This window comes from Girardinichthys multiradiatus, chromosome 5 (genome assembly GCF_021462225.1).
Source record: "Girardinichthys multiradiatus isolate DD_20200921_A chromosome 5, DD_fGirMul_XY1, whole genome shotgun sequence".
NCBI lineage: Eukaryota > Metazoa > Chordata > Actinopteri > Cyprinodontiformes > Goodeidae > Girardinichthys > Girardinichthys multiradiatus.
In genome coordinates this window covers 41,560,370-41,583,164 of record NC_061798.1, presented here as the reverse complement: position 1 = coordinate 41,583,164, position 22,795 = coordinate 41,560,370, and the positions used below count along the sequence as shown (strand labels likewise).

General features: G+C 40.4%; 1 protein-coding gene across 2 annotated transcripts in view; it reads left to right on the top strand.

Annotated features, from left to right (window-relative positions):
- The window catches only part of LOC124868735 (protein sidekick-1-like), a 421,512-nt gene that overhangs the window by 306,756 nt on the left and 91,961 nt on the right, over positions 1-22,795 (top strand). For both annotated transcript variants that reach the window (XM_047366264.1, XM_047366265.1), the window contains 6 exons: positions 1,093-1,233; positions 4,934-5,115; positions 8,040-8,155; positions 12,568-12,763; positions 16,264-16,362; positions 20,018-20,209. In XM_047366264.1, coding sequence (XP_047222220.1) covers positions 1,093-1,233; positions 4,934-5,115; positions 8,040-8,155; positions 12,568-12,763; positions 16,264-16,362; positions 20,018-20,209 — 926 coding nt within the window. The remainder of the gene's footprint in view (positions 1-1,092; positions 1,234-4,933; positions 5,116-8,039; positions 8,156-12,567; positions 12,764-16,263; positions 16,363-20,017; positions 20,210-22,795) is intronic.

The following is a 22,795-nucleotide window of genomic DNA, read 5'->3' as shown; positions in this document are numbered from 1 at the left end:
TTGAGAATTTGTATGCCGAGTCAACCGTTCGAACTTATTGTAATGTCCCCCAAACCTTTTTTGCTTTGTGGCAGGATTTATTATTATGCTAAAATAGACCCACAGATATCAGGGAATACCATTTGCAGGAAAAGGCGGTACAATAGTGTGCCGCAATGTTTAGGTAGGCAATATGTGTCAAAGTAACATCCAAACAGATGCTGGGACTCAAGGTTGGTGGACAGGTCTCAGCACTCATGGATAAGCAGCTATGTAATATTGCACCACATGGGCCAACCTATGTTCCCCACAGGCATCAATTAACCTTGGCCATCCATGACCCTGTCTCCAGTTCACCGCTGTGCCTTTTTTGGACCACTGCAGACCAGGAACACCCTACAGGAGATGCAGTTCTGGAGATGCTCTGACACATTGATCTGCTCATCACAATTTGGCCCCCAACATACTCTCTACCCTTATGTTTACCCTTTAATTCCTGCTTCTAACACCACATTTGAGGAGAGAATTATGTGTCCCTTCTAACCGCTGCCATGATGAAGACACAATCAGTATCGCTTCACCTGTCAATAATCATAGTGTTATGCATTATTGGTATATTCACCCTTCTGTTGACAATTTGATAAATGCTGTTAATGCTGCTTCTCAGGGATCTGTGTATTGCTGATCAATCTAAATGTAACATAAGCTGGACAAGCATGAGCTTAAAACATAAGATGTTAACAGGGCAGTGTGTTGTTAATAAGATATTGGATGTTTGCAATAAATGCCAAGATTTCTATATTCCTCTAAACTGTCAGTGAATGAATCACAAAGTAATTACAATCTGTTCTGCTACATCTACCTACAAAACAGAAAGTCAGTAAACAGTCTGCGTAGCAGAAGAGTAAAGATGAACATACAGTCATTTGGAGAAGTTAACTGGTATATAACGCATTTTAGCCTATTACTGTACAGTCAAGTCACAAGATGATAGCAATGGATTCCACAGCAACTTTCTCAGCAACATCCCAAAGAAACTCATTATAGGTCTGATCAAATGTGTTGTCTGTCCTGTTCACAGTTTTTGCTCCTTTCTTCATTTCTGTGTGCTAGGATGATGCTTCGGGAGGAGGCCCCAAGCGCTCCTCCTAATAACATTGTGGCCAGTGGTCGCACAAACCAGTCCATTATGGTCCAGTGGCAGCCTCCTCCAGAATCGGAGCTTAACGGCGTCCTCCGAGGATATGTACTAAGGTGAGCACACATGAAACAAACACTTCAGGCTTGTCCTGGTTGAGAGGAAACAAACAATGGTGTGAAATAAAATTACACAATTAGAGATGTCTTGTTCAAGATTTTATTTGTCCCTTAATTTGTCCCAGTCGTTAAGGTTAGCACTTGATCAGGACCACAATCTGACACTTGGTCACTTAAATAATAGAAAACATTTGGGTCCATTCAAGTTATTCCAAATTTACGGGACATTTTATTTGAATGGTATATGGTAGATGATAAATACCGTCGACTGAACTTAGTATATCACTCTTGTCATCACCCATTCACAGTCAGTTACACACCAATACACAGCTCAGTAGCCATCTGGGGGTTTAGTGTCATGCTCAAGGGCACATCGACGTACCTTAGGGGTGATACCCACAATTTTGAAATTGCAGGATGACTAAATGATATCAAGAATAAGAAGCAGTAATAAACACGAGGATCCGTCCAGATAGACATGAACTTAGGTGTATCCGCAGAAGTATTTTGTCATTTAGGCGTTGCGCCCAAACAGATCGAGCATTTAGGGAGATCCAAAACGATTGTTGCTGAAACTAAGGTCCTAGAGTGGAAATATTTCAAAGCTGGTTCCGTGTTTCCATGTACACACATGCCTCTTTTCTGAAACGATGACGTCGTAGCTCCAACCCGCCTCTTTGCCGCCATGCTACTGTATTTACCTTGCCTGAGTTGTCTGCACATGCCCGGTGTTTTTGTCCACTGTTTTTGGTGTGTTTCTCAGCACCACTAGTGGGCCCGGAATACATACTACAGCGTTTTCTGTGGTGGTACGTGGACATTTTTATCTAAATCATTTTGGACACAATACCTTGTACGTCCTCACGTGGACTAGGCCTAAGTTTAGTAATGATTAGTTTTTCTTCAGTCTTTTAAAAGCATCCATGGTTGCATACTTTCACATGTAGGGATGATGGCTCAATAAGGATGTTGCTGCTGTCCTTGGTCTGTGCTCCTCTTCAGTGATGTCTACCTGAAGCATAACACACTGACTGTCTGTAATCAAACTGTCATCAGCTGTCTCACACACACATTTGCATATAATTGTAGTTGAAGTTGTCAGGTCTTTATGCTCCTTCAGTTGCTCCACTTCAGAAAGCAGTTAGAAACAGCAATACGCACTCAGATGTGCCCACTGTATCTTTTGTAGGACAGTGCCTCCACCTTCTTCTGCCTCCCCCTTTGGATTCATTTTTCTTCTTGTTGTGTCAGCTGCCAGCTTCTCGCTCTCTTTTTCCTATTTTCCTATTTTCTCCACCTCTCTCGTTTCCGTTAGCCCCACTCTTCCTCCTCCTCCTTCGCCCCTTCTTCGTCTCCCAGTGTGTCAGGTGGAGATAGAAGGGAGAGGAGTTATCTTCTCACCTCTGCAGAGAACTGATGTCGGCCCCCAGTGCCTACTCAGAATTTGTATTTGTCAGTGTGTGTGTGTGTGTGTGTGTGTGTGTGTGTGAGTGTGTGTGTGTGTGTGTGTGGAATATGCATGTGTGATTGAGTGCTGATTCAGCCAGTGAATCGTTGGAACATCCTGTTATAGAGAATAGGTGTCATATTAAAATGCTGACATGGGGATTATTGCTCCATTCAGCTCTATCAGATATGTGCAATACTGAAGTAGTTTTCCACTTCCCTTGTCTCAGTGGGTCATATATTCTTTTAAGTGGGTGTTTAAATCACATTTATTCAAGCAAAGGCACTGAAATTAGAGAGTTTCTGTCTTTAGAGATCTTTAAAAGGTCTTGACTTGAGCAGAACATCCTTAAATGGTGAAAATAAAGATCTCTTAATAAAATAAACAAAAAGATGAAATATACTTGTATAAAGTACACTGAATCATGATGAATAGTCTTTTACCCTTTCGTAATATTTTTGCTGTTTTTTATGTAGCTTCAGTTCAATCTGAGCAATTTTAGAAGAATTTTGGTTTGTTCTTGACTTTACATTGATTTAAAAGTCATTCAGACATTAAAAGAGCCTTAGCCGGAATTTGCATGGTCTCTGCAGACCTATCTACCTGATGGAGAGTGAGGATTCCTCAGCTGTTAAGAGCAAGACCAAATCATCAGTGGGGAGACTGTGAGATTTGTTGTTGTAGTGGGAGCATATTGTAGCCATGGGAGCGGCATTGAGGAGCCTGATAGCAGCAGCCAAGTGTTGCTCAAGCACTCCAGTATGTAGTGGATATCAGAGAATTTGAACCCGGACTGGTCACACTGGCCTCATGCTAGGGTTCCCTCAACACGGGTGTGTCCTGCCACTGCTCTGGTTGTAACAAAAGGATTTTACCAAGCAGGTCAAATGAACACATCCCAGTCATTACGCCAATGCCGTCCCATAATCAGAACCCTCGCACATTGTAGAAAGCACCCACACCGCCAAATTTCACCTAAACTGGTTGACAAAAGGAAACTGTGAGCTTTTTAGGCTGCAGATCCAATGCAAAATCTTTTGCCATGGTATCAATATGAAGTATTTTCATTGTATTAATACATGTCAAGGGAGAAGGAGGAGGAAGATGTGTGGGTTTGAGCACTGGATAAAAAAATAAAATGTATAAATTTAGAATATGCACAAGTTAACTTGGAAGAAACAGCATCACGGTTTAGTCTTGGTGTGCTTAGCTCCCAGAGGCCAGTAAAAAAACTGATTTTGGATTTTATGTTCATGAGTCTTTCTGACTGCAGATGCCGAGATATGAGCACAGAGAACTCTATGAGGTTACAATAACTGTGCCTAATGCAACATTGTGTATTGCACAGCCGTTTCTATGGAAGCTCACCTCTTCTGCAACTGATAAGCAGATGAAAATACTGATGGTCTTACCTTAGGAAGGCTGAAACTGATGTTGAAGGTGCAGAAACCTCCCGTTTTTGTAGGGAAAATTTATCGATTATTAGAAAATGTGCTAGTGCAGATTTGATACAAGTGGAAGTCCTGGAGCCTGTGGGACAGTTTTAGCCTATTGTAATGAGGGCCTAATATCAAGGGATAAATCATGGAAGCTATTTTAAATTGGGTGTATAGGTGCTTTGTATTTAGCTCTCCCAACGTCACATTTATTCCAGTTCCTTTAGATGAATCCATGAAAAATACTAAAGATAGCATAAATTATTATTGTACCAGCTATATGATTCCCAAACAGCTGTTAGTTGAGCTGAAAACGTAGCATATTGTAGATGATCAACCGATATGGAACACATCTCCCCAAATCAGTGCCTATAACAGTTCTCTGTGCAGTCCTCTGAAGCCCAGAACCAATTCTTTTGACTATTTACTCTGACATACATCTTGACTAGATTGCTGATCAGTCCGTTTTTAGAACCAGTACCCTACTTTGTATCTTTTTAATCATGTCTAATACATTCAGTTTTGCACAAGTGAAATCAAGTTGTCAAGCATCACCAGGAACACTTATACATGTCAACAAAGTTTCTGAATATTAGTTTTAATATTATATGATCAACTGGAGGCCTATTTTCTACTAATTAATTACAAAAATCCCAAAAGCCTGTTTAGTTTTGTCCTTTTGTTATTTTATAAGAACCAAACAGATGTTAGATCAGTCTGGAATTTACCAAAACATGATCTTCTGTGTACATGTTTACATTTACCCCTTGTTTCTAATTTAAATGTGTGTATATGTACGTGTGTGTCTGCATAGATACCGTCTGGCTGGGTTGCCGGGGGACTACCAGGAGAAGAACATCAGCAGCCCAGAGACTAACTACTGTCTACTAAAGGACCTCATCATCTGGACTCAGTACCAGATCCAGGTGGCCGCCTACACAGGAGCCGGCCTGGGCGTTTACAGCGGCCCCGTCACGGAGTACACACTGCAGGGAGGTCGGTGACGATGCGCAAGCACATTTTCATTCTTAATTTATGCCTCTCGCAGCAAATATACAGAACATTTTCAGTCATCACTCCTTAAAGAGAGTCTTTGTGCTGAATTAATTTAACAGGACTCCACGACATGCAATAAGGCTAAGCCTGGACCCACTGCGTTTTAAGATAAGATGTAGTGGGTTCAAGCACATTTGATGCAACTGCAAAGAGCTGCACATCTGTCGAAGCTACAGCAGACTTGACTGACAGGGATGATGTAATCATGACATGATCCACTGCTTTCACCTGTTTTTAATGTTCTAGTTTGTGATGGGATAACTGACAGGTACATGCAGGTTCTCTCCGCAGCTTCAAACGCTTGCGGTATTACTCAGCTTTTAGAAGAGCCAGCTGATGCTGTTCTGATTTAGATAAAAGTTGCCCCTCAGGCATCCCCTCGCAGGCAAAGCAGCTTTCAGTCAACTGGGAGGAGACCCAAAGGGCGACCCAGGATGTGCTGAAGGGATTCCAGTTCATCTTCCATCTAGCGAACAAGCTGCTGGAGACGCTGCAGGATGGAGGGAATTGATGGGGAAAGAGTTTTCTAACAGCTCCAGAGATATAGAAGCTGACAGATAACAGTGTGTTTATTTTAGGAGACATGGCTGCTCTGAGGAACGTACCTTCAACCCTAAAAAATAAATCAAAAATGTAGTTGTGAAGAGAGATGAGCAGAAGTGGTTGTAAGGTTCTTCTTTAAACATGTTCTTGTCTCTTGCTGAATTTTATTCCAAATGGTATATTATAATTATTAATGATGAGTGGAACCACACTCGCATACATGCACGTAGAACTCACAGTCATCATTGCAAGAGTTCAGGACAGGTTTATAGACTCAGGAGAGGGAGTTAGGCTCATTAATTATTCTAATGTGGTTTGATGGGAGTGGCTGTGATGGATTGGACGTTTTCTTCCTTTAACTTTCTCTGAGAGGATGTGGCTGAAGTCTGTGTTAAACTCTGATAACATTACTTTTCTCCTTCTCTCTCGCGAGCAGCCTTGGCGCATACTAAGATTCCCCTGAAGGGCATAGTTTAGTGTTTTATCTGGAGCTGTGAGCTGCGAGGGGCAAAAGCCGCTCCCCGGGAGAAGAGTCGGCGTGGCAGAGACTGAGAGAGCATCTTTAACATCAATTAATCTCCTGTCTGCCTCTCTGTCCTCTCACTTCTTGCTGTCGCTTCTCATGCCTCTCATTTTTACAGAACAGTTTTGAATATCTTTCCAACATGAAGATTCTGTTTGTGTATTTTCTCTGTGTATATGTGAGTGTCGTATGACCACTTAAGTTCAAAAAATAAGATTTAAAGGGCATTCCCATCATGCAACAGCCAGTTACCAGTCTCTGGCTTTGAAGCAGCATCATAAACCTGTTAACATGTAATCACCATGACGCGCCCACAGACTCACACACACGGACACACGATTAACTGTCACTCCTCTCTGCCACTCTCTGTTTGGCTTTAATGTTCATTCATGATGGATTCTCTTTCTCTGCCATTGAATAGCTGCTCTGATAGATTTCACAACTACCGAAGATCTGCATGAAGGGAAACATTAAGATGATTATATAGCAGAAGCATAGTGCAAAACTTGTGCTTTGCATTTGCTCGTGTGTCTTTTTCATTAATAGATTATGCAGACTCTGCAAAGCTTTTTTCCATTCTGTGTTACTTTGGTGTTACATCAACTTTGGATGCATGTACAGTGCACTGAAATGTGGTTATACCCTTTGAGCTTTTCCATATTGTATCACATTACAACCACAAATGTTAGACTTTTTTTTCAGGTCTTATGCGATAGACCAGGACAAAGTATTGAATGATTGTGAAGTAGAAGGAAAACGATAGGTGGTTTTCTAAATCTTTTATGAAAAGTCTGCTGGTATTTGTAATCAGGCCCCCTGGAGTCACTTTTCAGAACAGCCTCTCACAGCGACTACAGCTGAAGTCTTTTAGGGTATGTCTCTACCAGCTTTGCTCATCTGGATAATTACATTTTTGCCCATTTGTTTATTTTGTTCTTTCTTCTTCTACTTCACAATTATGCACTATTTCATGTTGGACCATGACATGAAATACCAAGAAAACACAATGAGGTTTGTGATATATAAAGTTACAAAACTAGGAGGGTATGAATACTTTCACAAAGCAGTGTGTTATTTTTATCAAAATGAAATAATCAAATGAATCAGAAAAACTCAGTTTACCCAAACCAAAGCATGGCTGACCATGTTGACAGCTTAGCCCTGTCATCAGGCGGGATAACTGTTTAGATTTTAACACTTTTAACACAAAGCTGGTAAAAATGAGGAGGTGTTAGGTCTGACATAAGTAGAAAGTGTTTCTAATAAAAGGTGCAAGTGTACGACTCAGTCACTGGAGTGTCTATTGCTAGTTAAAATGTTTATATGGATAAAATGTCAGTTCTTTTATGGGATTCAATCTATTTTCATCAATAAATTGTGGTGTAGTGTTGTAGGGTCTAATTGATTAATGTGAGAAGAGTTAACTGGCTTCAGGACTCATCCAGTGACCCATCATTGTTTAAAATCAGCCTGTAATAGATCACTTATTAAGCCATTTTAAAGGTAATAATATGTAAAAACATGAACTACAACAGATTAGATGTCATTGTTTAGAGAAATTAGGTCATTTTCCAGCAAAGCACAGATGAGTAGGTTTGACATTTAGCTTCTGCAGCATAAGCAGATATTTTAATTAGAAAAAGTCCTAAACAGGACATAAAATGTTGAACAATGGAGCTGTAGGAAATATTTACAACTCTGCTTTGTTGTAAAAGCCAGTGTGCATTTCTTACATCTTAACTCGCATTTCCACTTTCTGTTGTTGAACTACTTATTTTGTCTGTGTACCTGTGTTCAGTTCCCACAGCACCTCCACAGGAAGTGGAAGTTGTAGCTATTAACTCGACCACCATCCGCTTCACGTGGAATCCTCCGCCTCAGCAGTTCATTAATGGCATCAACCAGGGATACAAGGTAAGTTCCTGAATATGTCGTTTAACACCCCTTCAAAATGCCAACGTTCTTATGACCAAATTACGTCTCAAATAGAATAGAATAGAAATATGCTTTACTGTCCCTAAATGGGAGGAAGTCAGGTGTACCAGCAGCATAGAGAGAGGCAAAAATGTTATATCATTTAGCAGCTGTAGGAGTACTTGTTGCTTTTTGTTATAAGTGTAAGAATTAGATTATGTTGTGCATTTGGTGTAAATATCTAGTCTGTTTTTTTTCTGCTGCAGAGGTAAATAGCGTAAAGCATAAAGTTTCGCTCTCTTTCATTTCGTTTTCTGTTTGGGGTTCTGAAAATATCCTGCACTGCACTTCCCCTAGGAGTTGTTTTTGATAAAAACAAGGATCAGTGTGCTTAAACAACTTATCTTCTCCTCTGTGTTTCTCAGCTCTAATTCACAGTTCAACTTACCGTAGTGAAGTTACTTCATACTTACCTTTCAAATTCGTGGTACCAATTCTTTTTCTGCAACCTACTAAAAGCAGCACACAAACCACCAATGGTGCTTGCACCACAGTTTGAGAATCTTGGGTCTGCTTCAAAAGATTTTCAGATGCAAAACTAGCCGCACTGGTTTCAGTACTTTAATAACAATAATTTATGCAGTATTTTACCTTTGATGACCCCTATAAATAAAAATGTATTTAAAAGTTCAAAAGAATATAGCATCCTTGTAAAATCGGTGATCTTTGAGTATATTTTTGTAGGTCAGTGTTTTGGGAAAAAAAACAATTTCGAGACGTTATTTGACAATAGTTACCGTTCCAGATCCACTGGGCTCTTGTTTACTCGTACTCTCAGCCAGGTCCAGTCTGGGGTCAGTTCCAGGAAGAAATAATGAGCGCTTCAGAAAACAGATGCACGGGAGCAGGAAGCACAATGAGCGCAAGGGATGAATTGTGTGAGTGATCTTCTTGTACCAGTTCTGGAATTGGATTTACTCCGGCCTGCATTGTGGCACCGTACCCCCCACCCGAGGAACTGATTAACATGACAAAGAGAATGCATCAAATTCTCGCGGTGCGCTACAGCGTGTCTGAATGGGTGTCTCTGTTTACAGCACGGATATTGTTGTCTTTCTGGCCTGATAAATACTATATGGGTTTCTATCTTTTTTGATGATGCTTTCTATTAGATGTTGCCTCTGGAAGACAGGTTCCACCACTCCAAAACCATGAAGCTTCTCAGTGTGACTATTCGTGTGTGTGTGTGTGTGTGTGTGTGTGTGTGTGTTTCTTGGTGAAAGGGTAGTAGATAGTAGTATTAATTAAAGGGAATATGAAGCAAAGCCTCATCTCATTTAATCTCCCCTACACATCACTGACTATATACAATTCTGTTAATAATATAGCTCCAACCATAGTCTCCTCTTAGAAGTTTCCTGTCTTCCTCTCGTACGCCCTTGGAAGTGACTTTACTCGGTTGCAGAGCTAATAACATTTACTACGTACTTACCTATGTATCATAAATCTGTCAGTCTGTCTGTCGGGCTATCACACAGTCTGTTATGGGCTCTTTACGGCGCTGTTCGACTTCTTTAGCAATCTTCGGGTTTCCATTTCAACTCAGCCCAACATCTTCTCGTGACTATATCAAGAAAAGACCCAAATCCTTTCAGCACCCTTTGAATGGGGAATAACAGAGGACGCCTGAGGATATCAAATAGGCACTTTTTTCTCAAAGCACCCAAACTATGCTGTGCAGAAAAGAAATCATAATAGAGGACCTTATTTTACCATAACAGCCTTGGTGCAGCGATGTACCCTGCAGCCAGAGGGAAAAGAAGTCCACTCAGATGTCTCTGGGTATCAGTGGCTCTTTTGCTATGAGATGTATCTCCGTTTCCTTTTTGAAGAAGTTTGCACTACAAAGTAGATCAGTAACAGTTCAAACACAGGGGATTTTGTTTAGTTTTAAGCATTCTTCACAGCACTTCTATGACAGTTTAAAGGATGCATATAAACATCTTGATCTGCTAATACATTATGCATGTGAATCCTTACTTTTGTAACCTGCAGGAGAAGACCAGAGTTAATAAAAAATTAAGTTTGGCTTAATTTTCAGGCTTGGTTGTTTTGGAACGATATTCATGTGCAGTAGCCCTTTTAGACCATCTGTGATATATATTATACTCACCTCTTGTTTTCAGCACAGAGCAAAACGAAGTGATTTATCTTAAACGTCTACCCCACAGATGCAGACAGAAGCCTCAATGTTTACTTGCATTTATAAGCAAAATGTAGCACCCTCCACACTTATTTCCACCCCTTGTAAAGATTTGTAATAAAATTGTGTGAGAAATTAATCTTTTACTGCTGTAGCATGGTCTCCCACCAAAAATGTTTAAAAATACAGATTTTAATTAAGGTGCATATGTTCAATAATCCAACCTTATTAATTGCCTTTTTTACAAATGCACTGGTGCCATATTTTCTCATCACTTTATTTCAGTTTATTTTTATTATGCCAGTTGGCAGCAGATTACATCTTAAGGAACTTTACAAGAGAAATAGATCCAACTTTTATGCAGAAATATTTCAGTGCAATTATATAGTCAGATTCACGTCTAATTACAAATATTCAGTCCTAGTTATAAGACAATGCAGTCAATTTCACTTTATTATGCCAATTGGTAAAAAGCGTTTTCTGTCTAAGGAAACCTAGTTGATTGCATCAAGTTTTTTACTTTGCAGCAAGACATAGTTAATAGCTAAAATAAGATGACTGTTCACCTAAATATGCCCATATCTGAAGTCAGAGCAATGATTAAAACATAAAAAAAACTATAACTGTAACAAACAAGGTTGGGCAAAAACCCCAGCTTATCTTGCCTCCACACAGAGTGAGGAGGCCGGTAAAGCCAAGGTAGAAAAATTAAATTTAGTCCTCCAAAGTTTATTGAGGACTATAACGAAGAGTAGCATCTTAGGGTTACCACGTCTCCAGAACAACCATGAGATGCTTTAGGTATAATAAGCAAGACTAACATTTTGCTTTTCCGCAATTGTAGTCTTGCTTGTCCGGTCTGGCGTGACACAAAGATTGAATATTTGGAAAAATACCACATTTGCACAGTTTGTTTGGTAGAGGATCTGTGATGCTGTGGGACTGCTGCTCTTGTAAATACTCTCTGGACCTTGTTAGAACCCGTAAACTCTACGGGTTCATGACTCTACGGCATAGAGTCATGAACCTTCTGAAAGAGACGTTTTACTTTAAAATCTGGTGACCTCTGCCAGGAACCTGAAAATATGTCATTATTGGATCTTTTAGCCAAACAGGGATCCAAAACATACAACATCAAAGAATTCACCCTCTTCCATGTTCATGTCAGTCCTCAGACCTACATCCTACAGAAACCTGTGGTTTGGGCTGAAGAGAAGCGAGAGTAAGAGAAGACCCAGGACTGGGGTGTTAGTGTTGGTTTAGGGTTGAGTTAGGGGGGGGGTTAGGGTGTTAAAAAGGGCCTGGAGTTCCCTCCTTCTCTATTATCCAACCAATATTATAGGAGAAGAAGACTAAGTGCTGTCTTATTGGCAAATCGTTGACCACAAGGGTGCTAATAAATGTGCGACCAGAGAATTTGTTAAACAATAATTTCTCAACATGTATTTTTACATCTTAATAAATTTTCTCATATAAAAGGTTGGATTTTTTAAACATTTCCTATGTGAAGATTGTGAAATTATCCTACTACCAGGCCTAACCAGGCCATTTAAGGTGTGTTAGATGTCTTGATTTGGGAGTGTACTAACCAAAACTTCAATCCTGACCAAAATATTCATTTTTAGCTTGTTATCTTTTCCTAAGGAACTTCAAATATGAACAGCCCATCCTAATGTTGCCTGTGGGTAATCGCTGATTAAAAAGTGCCAGGGTACACCTTTCACAGTTTGTTTTTTAGCTAAACTGAAAGCACTAACGAGAGTGCTGTGTTTTTTAATTTAACTCAAGTCTGACCGCAGAGAGAAATTAGGCTTAGAGTTGGACGGATAATAAGAAACAGTTTTTCTTCTTAGACGCTGTTATGACTGACAGTGTTTATGAGCTACAATCGATAAGTAAATGATTGGAATTCAAATAACTTTTCCTAGAAGGGGAACATGAAAATTGTTTTGCCATTCTTGCAAATTTATTTTGCCATTTGTTATCTTTAAACCAATTTGAAAAGATTCACAGTAGCTCGTATTGAGGTGCAATTATGTGTGGACTCATAAATTGCAATCTGAATTATTCTAAGAATGATTCACTGGCCTGAAGCTCCTGTAACAAATAAAATAATGTAGATTGACAATAAATGAATGCTGCAGGATTTTGATGGGATGCATTAGTTATTGTTTGTGTAACCTGTTGTTATTTTTCTAAATTAACACAGCTCCTGGTCTGGCCAGAACAATCTCCAGAGGAGGTTAGAGTGGTAACCATCACTCCTGACTACCCAAGCTCACGCCACACAGGATTCGTCAGTGGCCTCAGGAAGTTTAGCTGGTACTATGGCTCCACTCTCTGCTTCACCACACCTGGGGACGGTCCCCGCAGCGCGCCCACCCTGCTGCAGACACATGAGGACAGTAAGTCTCTGTCACAGCTGACCAGATATCGCAGTGAAACCAGATGGATGTACACACTTGCTAAATACCAGAATAATGAGAGAGTTTTATATTAACTCTCTTAGACGTCAGAGGTTTACATACATTAAGATTCCTTTAAACAGTTTGGGAATGTCCAAGTGATGATGTCATGATGTTGTAAGCTTGTGATAGGCTAATTCATCACATTTGAGTTAAATGAAGCCACGTGGATGTATTTTACGACAACACCTCAAACACCTTCCTAATGTTGCATAATAGAAAAAAATTATAGAAATCATCCGAAGTATCAGGAAGATAAACGTGGACCGAACTTTCAAAAGTGTGGTTCATCCTTGGCTACAACTTTCAGATGTCTGAAGGTGCCACATCTGTTCAGACAGATACAATGCCAGTATAAACAGCATGGGGATGTCCAAACATTATACCGCTCAGAAAGGAGACGGGTTCTGTGACCCAGAGAAACTACTTTGGTGTGAAAATGTGCATGTCAATCCCAGAGCAGAAGCAAAAGACTGTGAAGATACTGGTTGAAGCTGGTTAGCGAGGTCATTATCCACAGTTAAATTAGTCCGGTACAAACATGAGCTGAAATGCCTCTCAGAGAGGAAGAACACATTACCCCAAAACAACATAAACATTTAAAACTTAATCTTTGACAACATGACCTGTGGTTTGTGGACCTGATGAAACCAAAATTGAACTGTATGGTCTTAATGACCATTGTTACATTTAGAAGAACAAGGTTGAAGCTTGCAAGCCTCAGAACACCATGCCAACTGTGAAGTACGGGGGCGACATAATCTTTTTATGGGGGTGTTTTGCTTTTGGTCAAATTAGTGCACTTAACAAAATCGATGCCATCACTACAAAAGACTATTATGTGAAAAGATTGCAGCAACATCTCAAGAAATCAGCCATGAAGTTAAAGCCTGGACACAAATGTGTCTTTCAAAAGAACAGGACTCTTAAGCATAACAACAAATTAGTTAGAATGAGGCTTTGAAATAACAAAGTTAGTATTTTGGAGTGGCCATCACAAAGCCCTAAAGATAGTCAAATAGAACATTTGTAAGCAGAACTGAAAAGGTGTGAGAGCAAACATCTCTGAGTCCGTTACACCAGTTCAGTCAGGAAGAGACGTGCAGCAAACTAATTTGAGAAGCTTGTAAAACAGTACACATAAACTTTGACCCAAGGCAATTCTACCAAATACTAAAGCTAAGTATGTAAAATCAAATTATTCTGGCATTCAGCAAATAGAAATAATGTTGGTAATCCTAACTGACCCAAAACAGGAAAGCTTTAGTCTGATTTAATGTCAGCCAGTAAGGGAAAAGGTTGTGTCTTTTTACTCAGCCCATCTAAACATCTCATTTCAACCGCACGACAGAATAATGCAGATAAAACAACAACAAAACATCTGCCTCGCCTGTAGAGTGAAAGTCTAACCGCTTGCTTAGTGTTGAGTCCAGCTGTTTTTATCAGTGTAACACCCAACTGTGTCCACAATACACAGCAAACCACATTTACCATCACTTTCTTCTAATCTTTCAGACCCCTGGCCGACCCCTGTTTTTTTTTTTTTTTTTACTAATTCCTTTTGTTCTTAATTTTTCCCCTGCCTCTCAGTCTGCTGTGTCTTTTTAAGGCGTATTGATTCATATGTTTTCATGCATGCTGGTATTTATAGCCCACTATTCCATGAATAAACATAATAGCTGCCACTCCCCATTACAAGAGCACAGGCACACAGTCCCACCATCAAATAAACACAATAGCCTTTAGGCAAACAGACAAGCAATTATTAGCAACCAGCAATTATTGAGTGGGAAAAGGATATTAGAAGCCACGTGGATCCACACACACACACAGCGGTGGACGGGTATTGATTGGTTGCTGGCCATGTTGCAGGGTTAACGGTGGGTGTAATTCTGCTTGATGATAGCTTTTTGCATATGTGCGCGCATGTGATTGTGATTGTGTGTGTGTTATTGAACGTCTCAGATGGATAGTTTAATCGCTCTGCAGGGAGAGAGGTTAGAGAGCCATGGATGAAATGAGAAATGAGTGGATAGGATGCATGCACGCGTGTTAGGGGTTGCTGGTCAATGCAGATGTGATGGGGATGTGAATGAAGCATAAAGTGCCTCTCGAAGATCTTTATACCCCTTGAATATTTTCACATTTTGCCACTTTATAACCACAAACTTGAATTCTGGGATTTTACGTGATAGACCAACACCAAGTAGTACATAACAGGGAGGAGGAAGGAATAATAATTGAGGTCCCAGCAGTGGAGCCGGGGTAAAATGCATGACCCATGTCTGGAGGCCTTAGTCCTCGACGCAGGCCGTCACGGGTTCGAGTCCCAGCCCGTTGACCTTTCCCCCCTCTCTCCACGCCTTTTCTGTCAGCTCACTTTCAGCAAATAAGAAAAATAATGGCCACTGGTGCTACAAAAAAAAAAACATCGTATTTGTTTTTTTTGGTTTTTTTTTTAGAATTGTGCCAAGAATTTGTTTGCAGCATCCCTGTCTCAACCCTTTGTAGAACCTCCCTTGTCTTCAGTTACAGCTACAGATGTTTTGAGGGGTTGTTTCTACCGGCTTTTCCCATCTAGGCGGGAAAATATTTGCCCATTCTTCTATGTAAAATAGCTCTGCTCAGTCAGACTGGATGGATAGTGTCTGTGAACATTTTTAAGTCACAGATTCTGAATTGGATTTAGCTCTGGACTTTGACTGGGCCATTTTAATATGCTTTGATCTTGTCGCTGTAGCTCTGGCTGGTTGTTTAGGGTATTTTTTCTGCTATAAGTTGAACCTCCATCCCAGTCATAAGTCTTTAACAGCCTCCAGCAGTACTGCCCTCTATTTATCTCAGTCCATCTTTCCATAAAATCAGTTTAGATGAACATCCCCATAGCATGATGCTGTCACCACCATGTTTTACCCTAGGGATGGCGTATTCAAGGTGATTTACAGTGTTAATCTTCACATATAGCTTTTTGCAAGTAAGCTCTATTTAGTTATCTGAGTAGAGCACCTTTTTCCACATGTTTGTTGTGTCTCCTATGTATATGACTTGTGGCAAACTGAAAACAGGACTTATAATGTTTCTTTTTATCCTTTATTCTTGCCACCTTTCCATAAAAGCCAGGTTTGAGGAGTGTACAACTAATAGTTGTCCTGTCAGTACATTTTCTTACCTGAACTGGGTAGCTCTGAAGCTCCTCCAGAGTTACTGCACAACTATGCGTAGCTTTTGTTTGTTCTGTCACTGAAAATCCAAACAAAATACACTGATATTAAATAGCTGTGACAAAATGAAAAGGTTCAAGTGGTATGAATAGTTTTGAAAGGCACTGTAAATATTTTAGGTTATACCCAGCACTGTCAATACATGTGTTGTATGTGTTGATTTTTTTAATTTGCAAATATTTGACATGTTTTTGTTAAATTTTATTCTTCTTTTTTCAGCACCTGGACCTGTTCGCCACCTGAGTTTCACTGAAATCCTGGATACATCCCTTCAAGTCAGCTGGGCTGAGCCAGAGGACAAGAACGGCATCATTACTGGTTAGAGCATTACAGCTTGACAGTGTATAATCACTTATCATATCTTCCATCCGCCCTCATATACCCTCCATAATCAGAGAACTTTCATTCCAGCATATTATTTGCCACTCTATCATGAGACAAGGTTCATTAAGTTTAGGTTGTCTATTCTTGCAGGAAACTAATACTTGCAAAAGCAAGAAATAACATGACCAATTATTCCAATTGAAACATATTCTCTTTAGGTGAATATGTGCGGTCCTGAAAAATCTCTAATCAAAGTGGGATTGCAAGGGCCCCTCTTTGAGAGAACCCTCTACTTTCAAGAGTTTCCTCCATATTCTCTCATGTACAAAGACCCCGCTCTATCACTGACATTATGTTTCTGTACAACTGATTCATCATCAGCTAATCCCTTCTCTCTGCAGTTTGTCTTCCCACATTATCGTGAACATGGCGTCAATGCACACATCTCGACACCCAGGGTGTTGTTTGTGCGGCACATCACACAAACAACCGAGCACAAGAGCCTGCTCATTTATTTTTCCTCTGCTCCTCCATGGCTTCGTCAGATGATGTTGCTGGGAAGCACAACAGGATTCTGCAAATCAATTATGTGTGTTATGTTTGCATCTTTATTCTGGTACGGCATCGTGTCCAGCGTTCACGGTAGTGGAGGTTTAACAGTCTGCTTACACAGACAAGTGGGGAAATGGGCGTTCTATCAAGGTCACCTTGCACATTTACTCCTTTCTCCTCAACCTGCTTTTCATCCAGAACCTGGTGAGTCCAGAGATAGATGAGGGACCGTTTGCTCTCCTCGGGGCTTTCCACACAAGTGGCCTCATCACGCACACATTTGAGGGTGGTGGAGTGTGATGCATGACTGTGAAGATGCAAAGGGACAGACAGGGATTTTGACTCTACTTACTCCTCCCACAATCCCTCCTCCTGTTTGACTGTAATCCTCTCATTATACAGCGCTTCGCAGAAATGTGGACACCTCTTCAACTTCATCCTGTTTTATGACATTCTAACTGTATATACAGGTCCTTCTCAAAATATTAGCATATTGTGATAAAGTTCATTATTTTCCATAATGTCATGATGAAAATTTAACATTCATATATTTTAGATTCATTGCACACTAACTGAAATATTTCAGGTCTTTTATTGTCTTAATACGGATGATTTTGGCATACAGCTCATGAAAACCCAAAATTCCTATCTCACAAAATTAGCATATTTCATCCGACCAATAAAAGAAAAGTGTTTTTAATACAAAAAACATCAACCTTCAAATAATCATGTACAGTTATGCACTCAATACTTGGTCGGGAATCCTTTTGCAGAAATGACTGCTTCAATGCGGCGTGGCATGGAGGCAATCAGCCTGTGGCACTGCTGAGGTCTTATGGAGGCCCAGGATGCTTCGATAGCGGCCTTTAGCTCATCCAGAGTGTTGGGTCTTGAGTCTCTCAACGTTCTCTTCACAATATCCCACAGATTCTCTATGGGGTTCAGGTCAGGAGAGTTGGCAGGCCAATTGAGCACAGTGATACCATGGTCAGTAAACCATTTACCAGTGGTTTTGGCACTGTGAGCAGGTGCCAGGTCGTGCTGAAAAATGAAATCTTCATCTCCATAAAGCTTTTCAGCAGATGGAAGCATGAAGTGCTCCAAAATCTCCTGATAGCTAGCTGCATTGACCCTGCCCTTGATAAAACACAGTGGACCAACACCAGCAGCTGACACGGCACCCCAGACCATCACTGACTGTGGGTACTTGACACTGGACTTATGGCATTTTGGCATTTCCTTCTCCCCAGTCTTCCTCCAGACTCTGGCACCTTGATTTCCGAATGACATGCAGAATTTGCTTTCATCCGAAAAAAGTACTTTGGACCACTGAGCAACAGTCCAGTGCTGCTTCTCTGTAGCCCAGGTCAGGTGCTTCTGCCGCTGTTTCTGGTTCAAAAGTGGCTTGACCTGGGGAATGTGGCACCTGTAGCCCATTTCCTGCACACGCCTGTGCACGGTGGCTCTGGATGTTTCTACTCCAGACTCAGTCCACTGCTTCCGCAGGTCCCCCAAGGTCTGGAATCGGCCCTTCTCCACAATCTTCCTCAGGGTCCGTTCACCTCTTCTCGTTGTGCAGCGTTTTCTGCCACACTTTTTCCTTCCCACAGACTTCCCACTGAGGTGCCTTGATACAGCACTCTGGGAACAGCCTATTCGTTCAGAAATGTCTTTCTGTGTCTTACCCTCTTGCTTGAGGGTGTCAATAGTGGCCTTCTGGACAGCAGTCAGGTCGGCAGTCTTACCCATGATTGGGGTTTTGAGTGATGAACCAGGCTGGGAGTTTTAAAGGCCTCAGGAATCTTTTGCAGGTGTTTAGAGTTAACTCGTTGATTCAGATGATTAGGTTCATAGCTCGTTTAGAGACCCTTTTAATGATATGCTAATTGTGTGAGATAGGAATTTTGGGTTTTCATGAGCTGTATGCCAAAATCATCCGTATTAAGACAATAAAAGACCTGAAATATTTCAGTTAGTGTGCAATGAATCTAAAATATATGAATGTTAAATTTTCATCATGACATTATGGAAAATAATGAACTTTATCACAATATGCTAATATTTTGAGAAGGACCTGTATCAATGCAATATATTGGGATTTTATGTGACAGAGCAACACAAAGTAGTTCAAAATAACAAAGTCAATATTGTTTGCAAATAAAAATCTAAAAAGCATCCATATTCTCCCCCCTTTACTCTGCTACCCCTAAATAAAACCCATCTGCCTTCAGAAGTCACCTAGTTAGTAAACAGAGACATCCTGTGTCATTTAACCTCAGTATAAATACAGTTGTTCTACAAGGGTCTCAGATGTTTGTTAGAAAACATTTGTGAAAAAAACAGCATCATAGAGAAGTTGAATGCAGGGTTAGGTTATAAAACTATATCCCAACAACATGAACATTCCACCTAAACTGCCAGCCTAGGCAAGGAAAGCATTATTTAGAGAAACAGCTAAGAGGCTTTTGGTAAATCCAGAGGAATTGCATAGATCCACAGTTCAGGTTGAAGAATCTGTTTATAGGATAACTATTATTTAGGCACTCTGATCCTTATGGAGGGGTGTTGAATGAAAGCCATAACAACCCCTGTTTGCAGTTTTTAAGCCATGTAAGGGACACAGCAAACATGTGGAAGAAGGTCCTCTGGTCAGATGAGCCCTAAACTGAAGTATTTACTCTACATGCTAAAGACTGTGTGGCGGAAAACTAACTGCATATCATTTTGGACACACTGAGTAAGGTCAACTTCTGAAACATGCAGGAGACGGGCCCTTGGTGACTGACTTTGGACCCCACTGGTTTAGATTAAACCATATTTATGTGTTAGTGGCCAAGTTAAAGTCCAGATACAGTACAAATACGAATGCTCATGTATTTCAGTGCCTAGATATCCAAAGCTGGTACAAGGACCAAAATGCTTGCACTTGTAATTGCAGCAAAATGTCTGCTAAATTCTAATTCATGCCACACTTTTCTGATTTGTATCTGAAAAACAAAGTTCCAGGGGTGCTGTGTGTTGGTGTGTTTGTGTATGTGTGCCTGCTCAGGTCCTTATGCTCCTTCATTAACCCGGCATGCTTCTTACTCCCCTGCAGGTTACATGATGTGGTGGGAAGTGCCCAGTATAAAGTCAAGCCGCGTGGAGCGCTCCTTATCCAACTCCACCGTGCAGTACCAGCTGACGGGCCTCACCACCACCACTGCATACATGATTCAGGTGGCAGCGCTGACGGGTGCAGGACAGGGCGCGGTCACATCCTCCACCATCTCCACTGGAGTCCCGCCAGGTGCGGTAAATAAATAAGCAAACGTGAGCGCGCGTGGTGAAACTGGATTTTAGAAACAGTTTTTTTTGTCATGAGCGTGTGCACGCGTGGCAAAGTAAATGTGAGTGATGAGCTCTCATGAAGCCGCTGTCATTCTTCAGGCTGATAAGTGGCTGTTTCTATGCCTCCATGAATCATCACCCACACTACCGACACATGCTTTCACATTCTCCCTCGCAGACAAAAGTCTGCCATTTACTGCAACTCGGGGAGTGCCTTAGTCGATGTCGTGTCGATGTTTGTATACTATGTGCAGAAATTGCTTTTGTGTGCATGACAAGTTCATGTGATTGCCCAAGTTGCAGGCGTCATTAGAGCTGATTAACTGCAGAGAAAAGATGCAGCAATTAACTGGGTTGGGGATGAGACATTTAGAAGACGGCTAAAAAAAAAGAGCGGAGGTCACAGAGACCGAAAACGCAACTAAATGCAATTTTCCAAGAACAGAAGACCAAAGTCTCTGACAAATGGACTGTGTGGCAGTGGTAAAGAATGGATGAAAAACATAAAGCCGGAGGTCATACAAACAGGAATTCTGTCCCAACATTTTCTAATGACTAATTTATGAGTAAAAGCAGAAAAAGTGAAAACAAGATGGATACAGACAGTTCTTTGATTCAGAGGTTATTGATTAATTCATGAAAGCGAAAGATAGTGAGGGGGACGAAGGATGGAAGATTAGGAGAAAGAACTAAAGAATGAACAGAGAGATGGGAGCGATGCACCAAACATAGATTACACTCTGGTTTACTTATTCATGAATTCAAGGAATTGAGAGAATTTTGTCATATATCTAAGCCAAGCAGCTGATATTAACATTTTCAGATTATAACCGTTACAAGTTTACTACATACATTTACAGAAGAGTGGTGACATTTGATGATCTATTTTAAGTGTTAATTTCAATATTCTTAGAAACAACAAGAATGTGTACAGAACATTTGAAAATATTGTGGATTTTGGCCAACCCCCACAACTTTACATAAAGGCTCAAATCTAAACAGATCTAAACAGACCCCTATCAATATTTGGCTTAAGTCATCACATTTCCTGCTAAATATTTGGCTGCTCTTCTTGGGAACATTGGTAAAGTTCATTTAAATTGGATGGTTTCCCAGACATAGACCCAACATTTAATCTAAATCCACAGATTTTCCTTTTTATTGTAAACTTGTTCTGAATTGAGTTTTAGGTTGTTGTTCCCCTGGAACACCCAATTATGACCAAGCTTTAACTGAATGCATGTTGATTTCAGGTGAACATTGAGCAATGCTCCAGTGCCTCTGAAAGTGCAACAGACCCTCGGCATGATGCTGCCACCACCCTGCTTGACAGTTGGTGCTGGAACAATGCAAAAAATGGGGGAAACTCCACATCAAATGAACAGCTAAGCTGTTGAAACTTGGTTACAATTGGGTGTACCAAGAGGATAATCAACCCAAATAATTTGCACAATGAATCAGTACCCGTGGAAGTACATCACCCCTTACATGATGCTGCCACCACCATACTCGATAGCTGGTACTGTATTTACTCCATTGTGTCCAGATAGCTCCATCTTTGTCTTGTCTTTGCATTATACTTTTTTAAATAAGACATTTGGTTTGTCCACACAGGTAGATGGAAATAAAGGTTGAGTTTCAGGGTTTTTTACAGCTGGGGCATTTTTCTTGGACTTTTTCTTCTCGGTTCATGGTGATGTAAAATAATAACACTGGAGTTAGAGCATTTTCCATCTTAAGGCTTGAACCTTTATGGTCCTGGACCCCCTAACCATTTTTCTTACATCTAAGAGGAACCGTTTTGGTCTAATGATTGTAGCTTGAACAAAGTTGGGTATTTGAAAAGGAAATCAAACTGGTTTGGGAAAGGATAAAGCAGGCTATTGGTAAATTTCTTAAATGGCCATTACCTCAACTATCTTGTAAACTTGTGAGCTATTCTTAAAAGCCAGATCTGCACTCATTTTAAGTGAATTGTCACCATTATGCTACAGAGAGTCCAATATCCAGCCAGATTTTTGCCAGAAGCTTGGTGATGCCCACAAAAACCATGTGGTTTCTCTGCAACATGCAACTTGGTTATGAACTTTTTAAAAAAATATCAGTGTCTAAATTTGTACATGTTAAGGCCTGTAAGGATGTTGACAAAATCCACAATAAATTCTTGTTTGAAAAAACCATTGCAGATGTATGGTGTATAATCAGTCCACCTTGAGAAATAAATAATTTAAATGTATCATTAAAAGGCTATAATTAACATGACGTTCAAGCTAACCATGACTGCATGTGTGCTTCTGACTGAAATGGTTGAGACTAAATTAAACTTGTAACTGATCAGAGTCACTTTAATACATCCTGTTATAATAGAAAATTCACTTGATATTTTACTAAATCTGAGTGATACCATTAGATTTTACAATTGGCCTTAACAGATGAGTAAGTTAATGTCATGTTCAACAATGATGGCACTTCAGCAGAAATCATTGGATTACAGTAAATCTTGAAACGTCAAGTGTTAACCAAACACATCTCAGAGAAGTGGTTC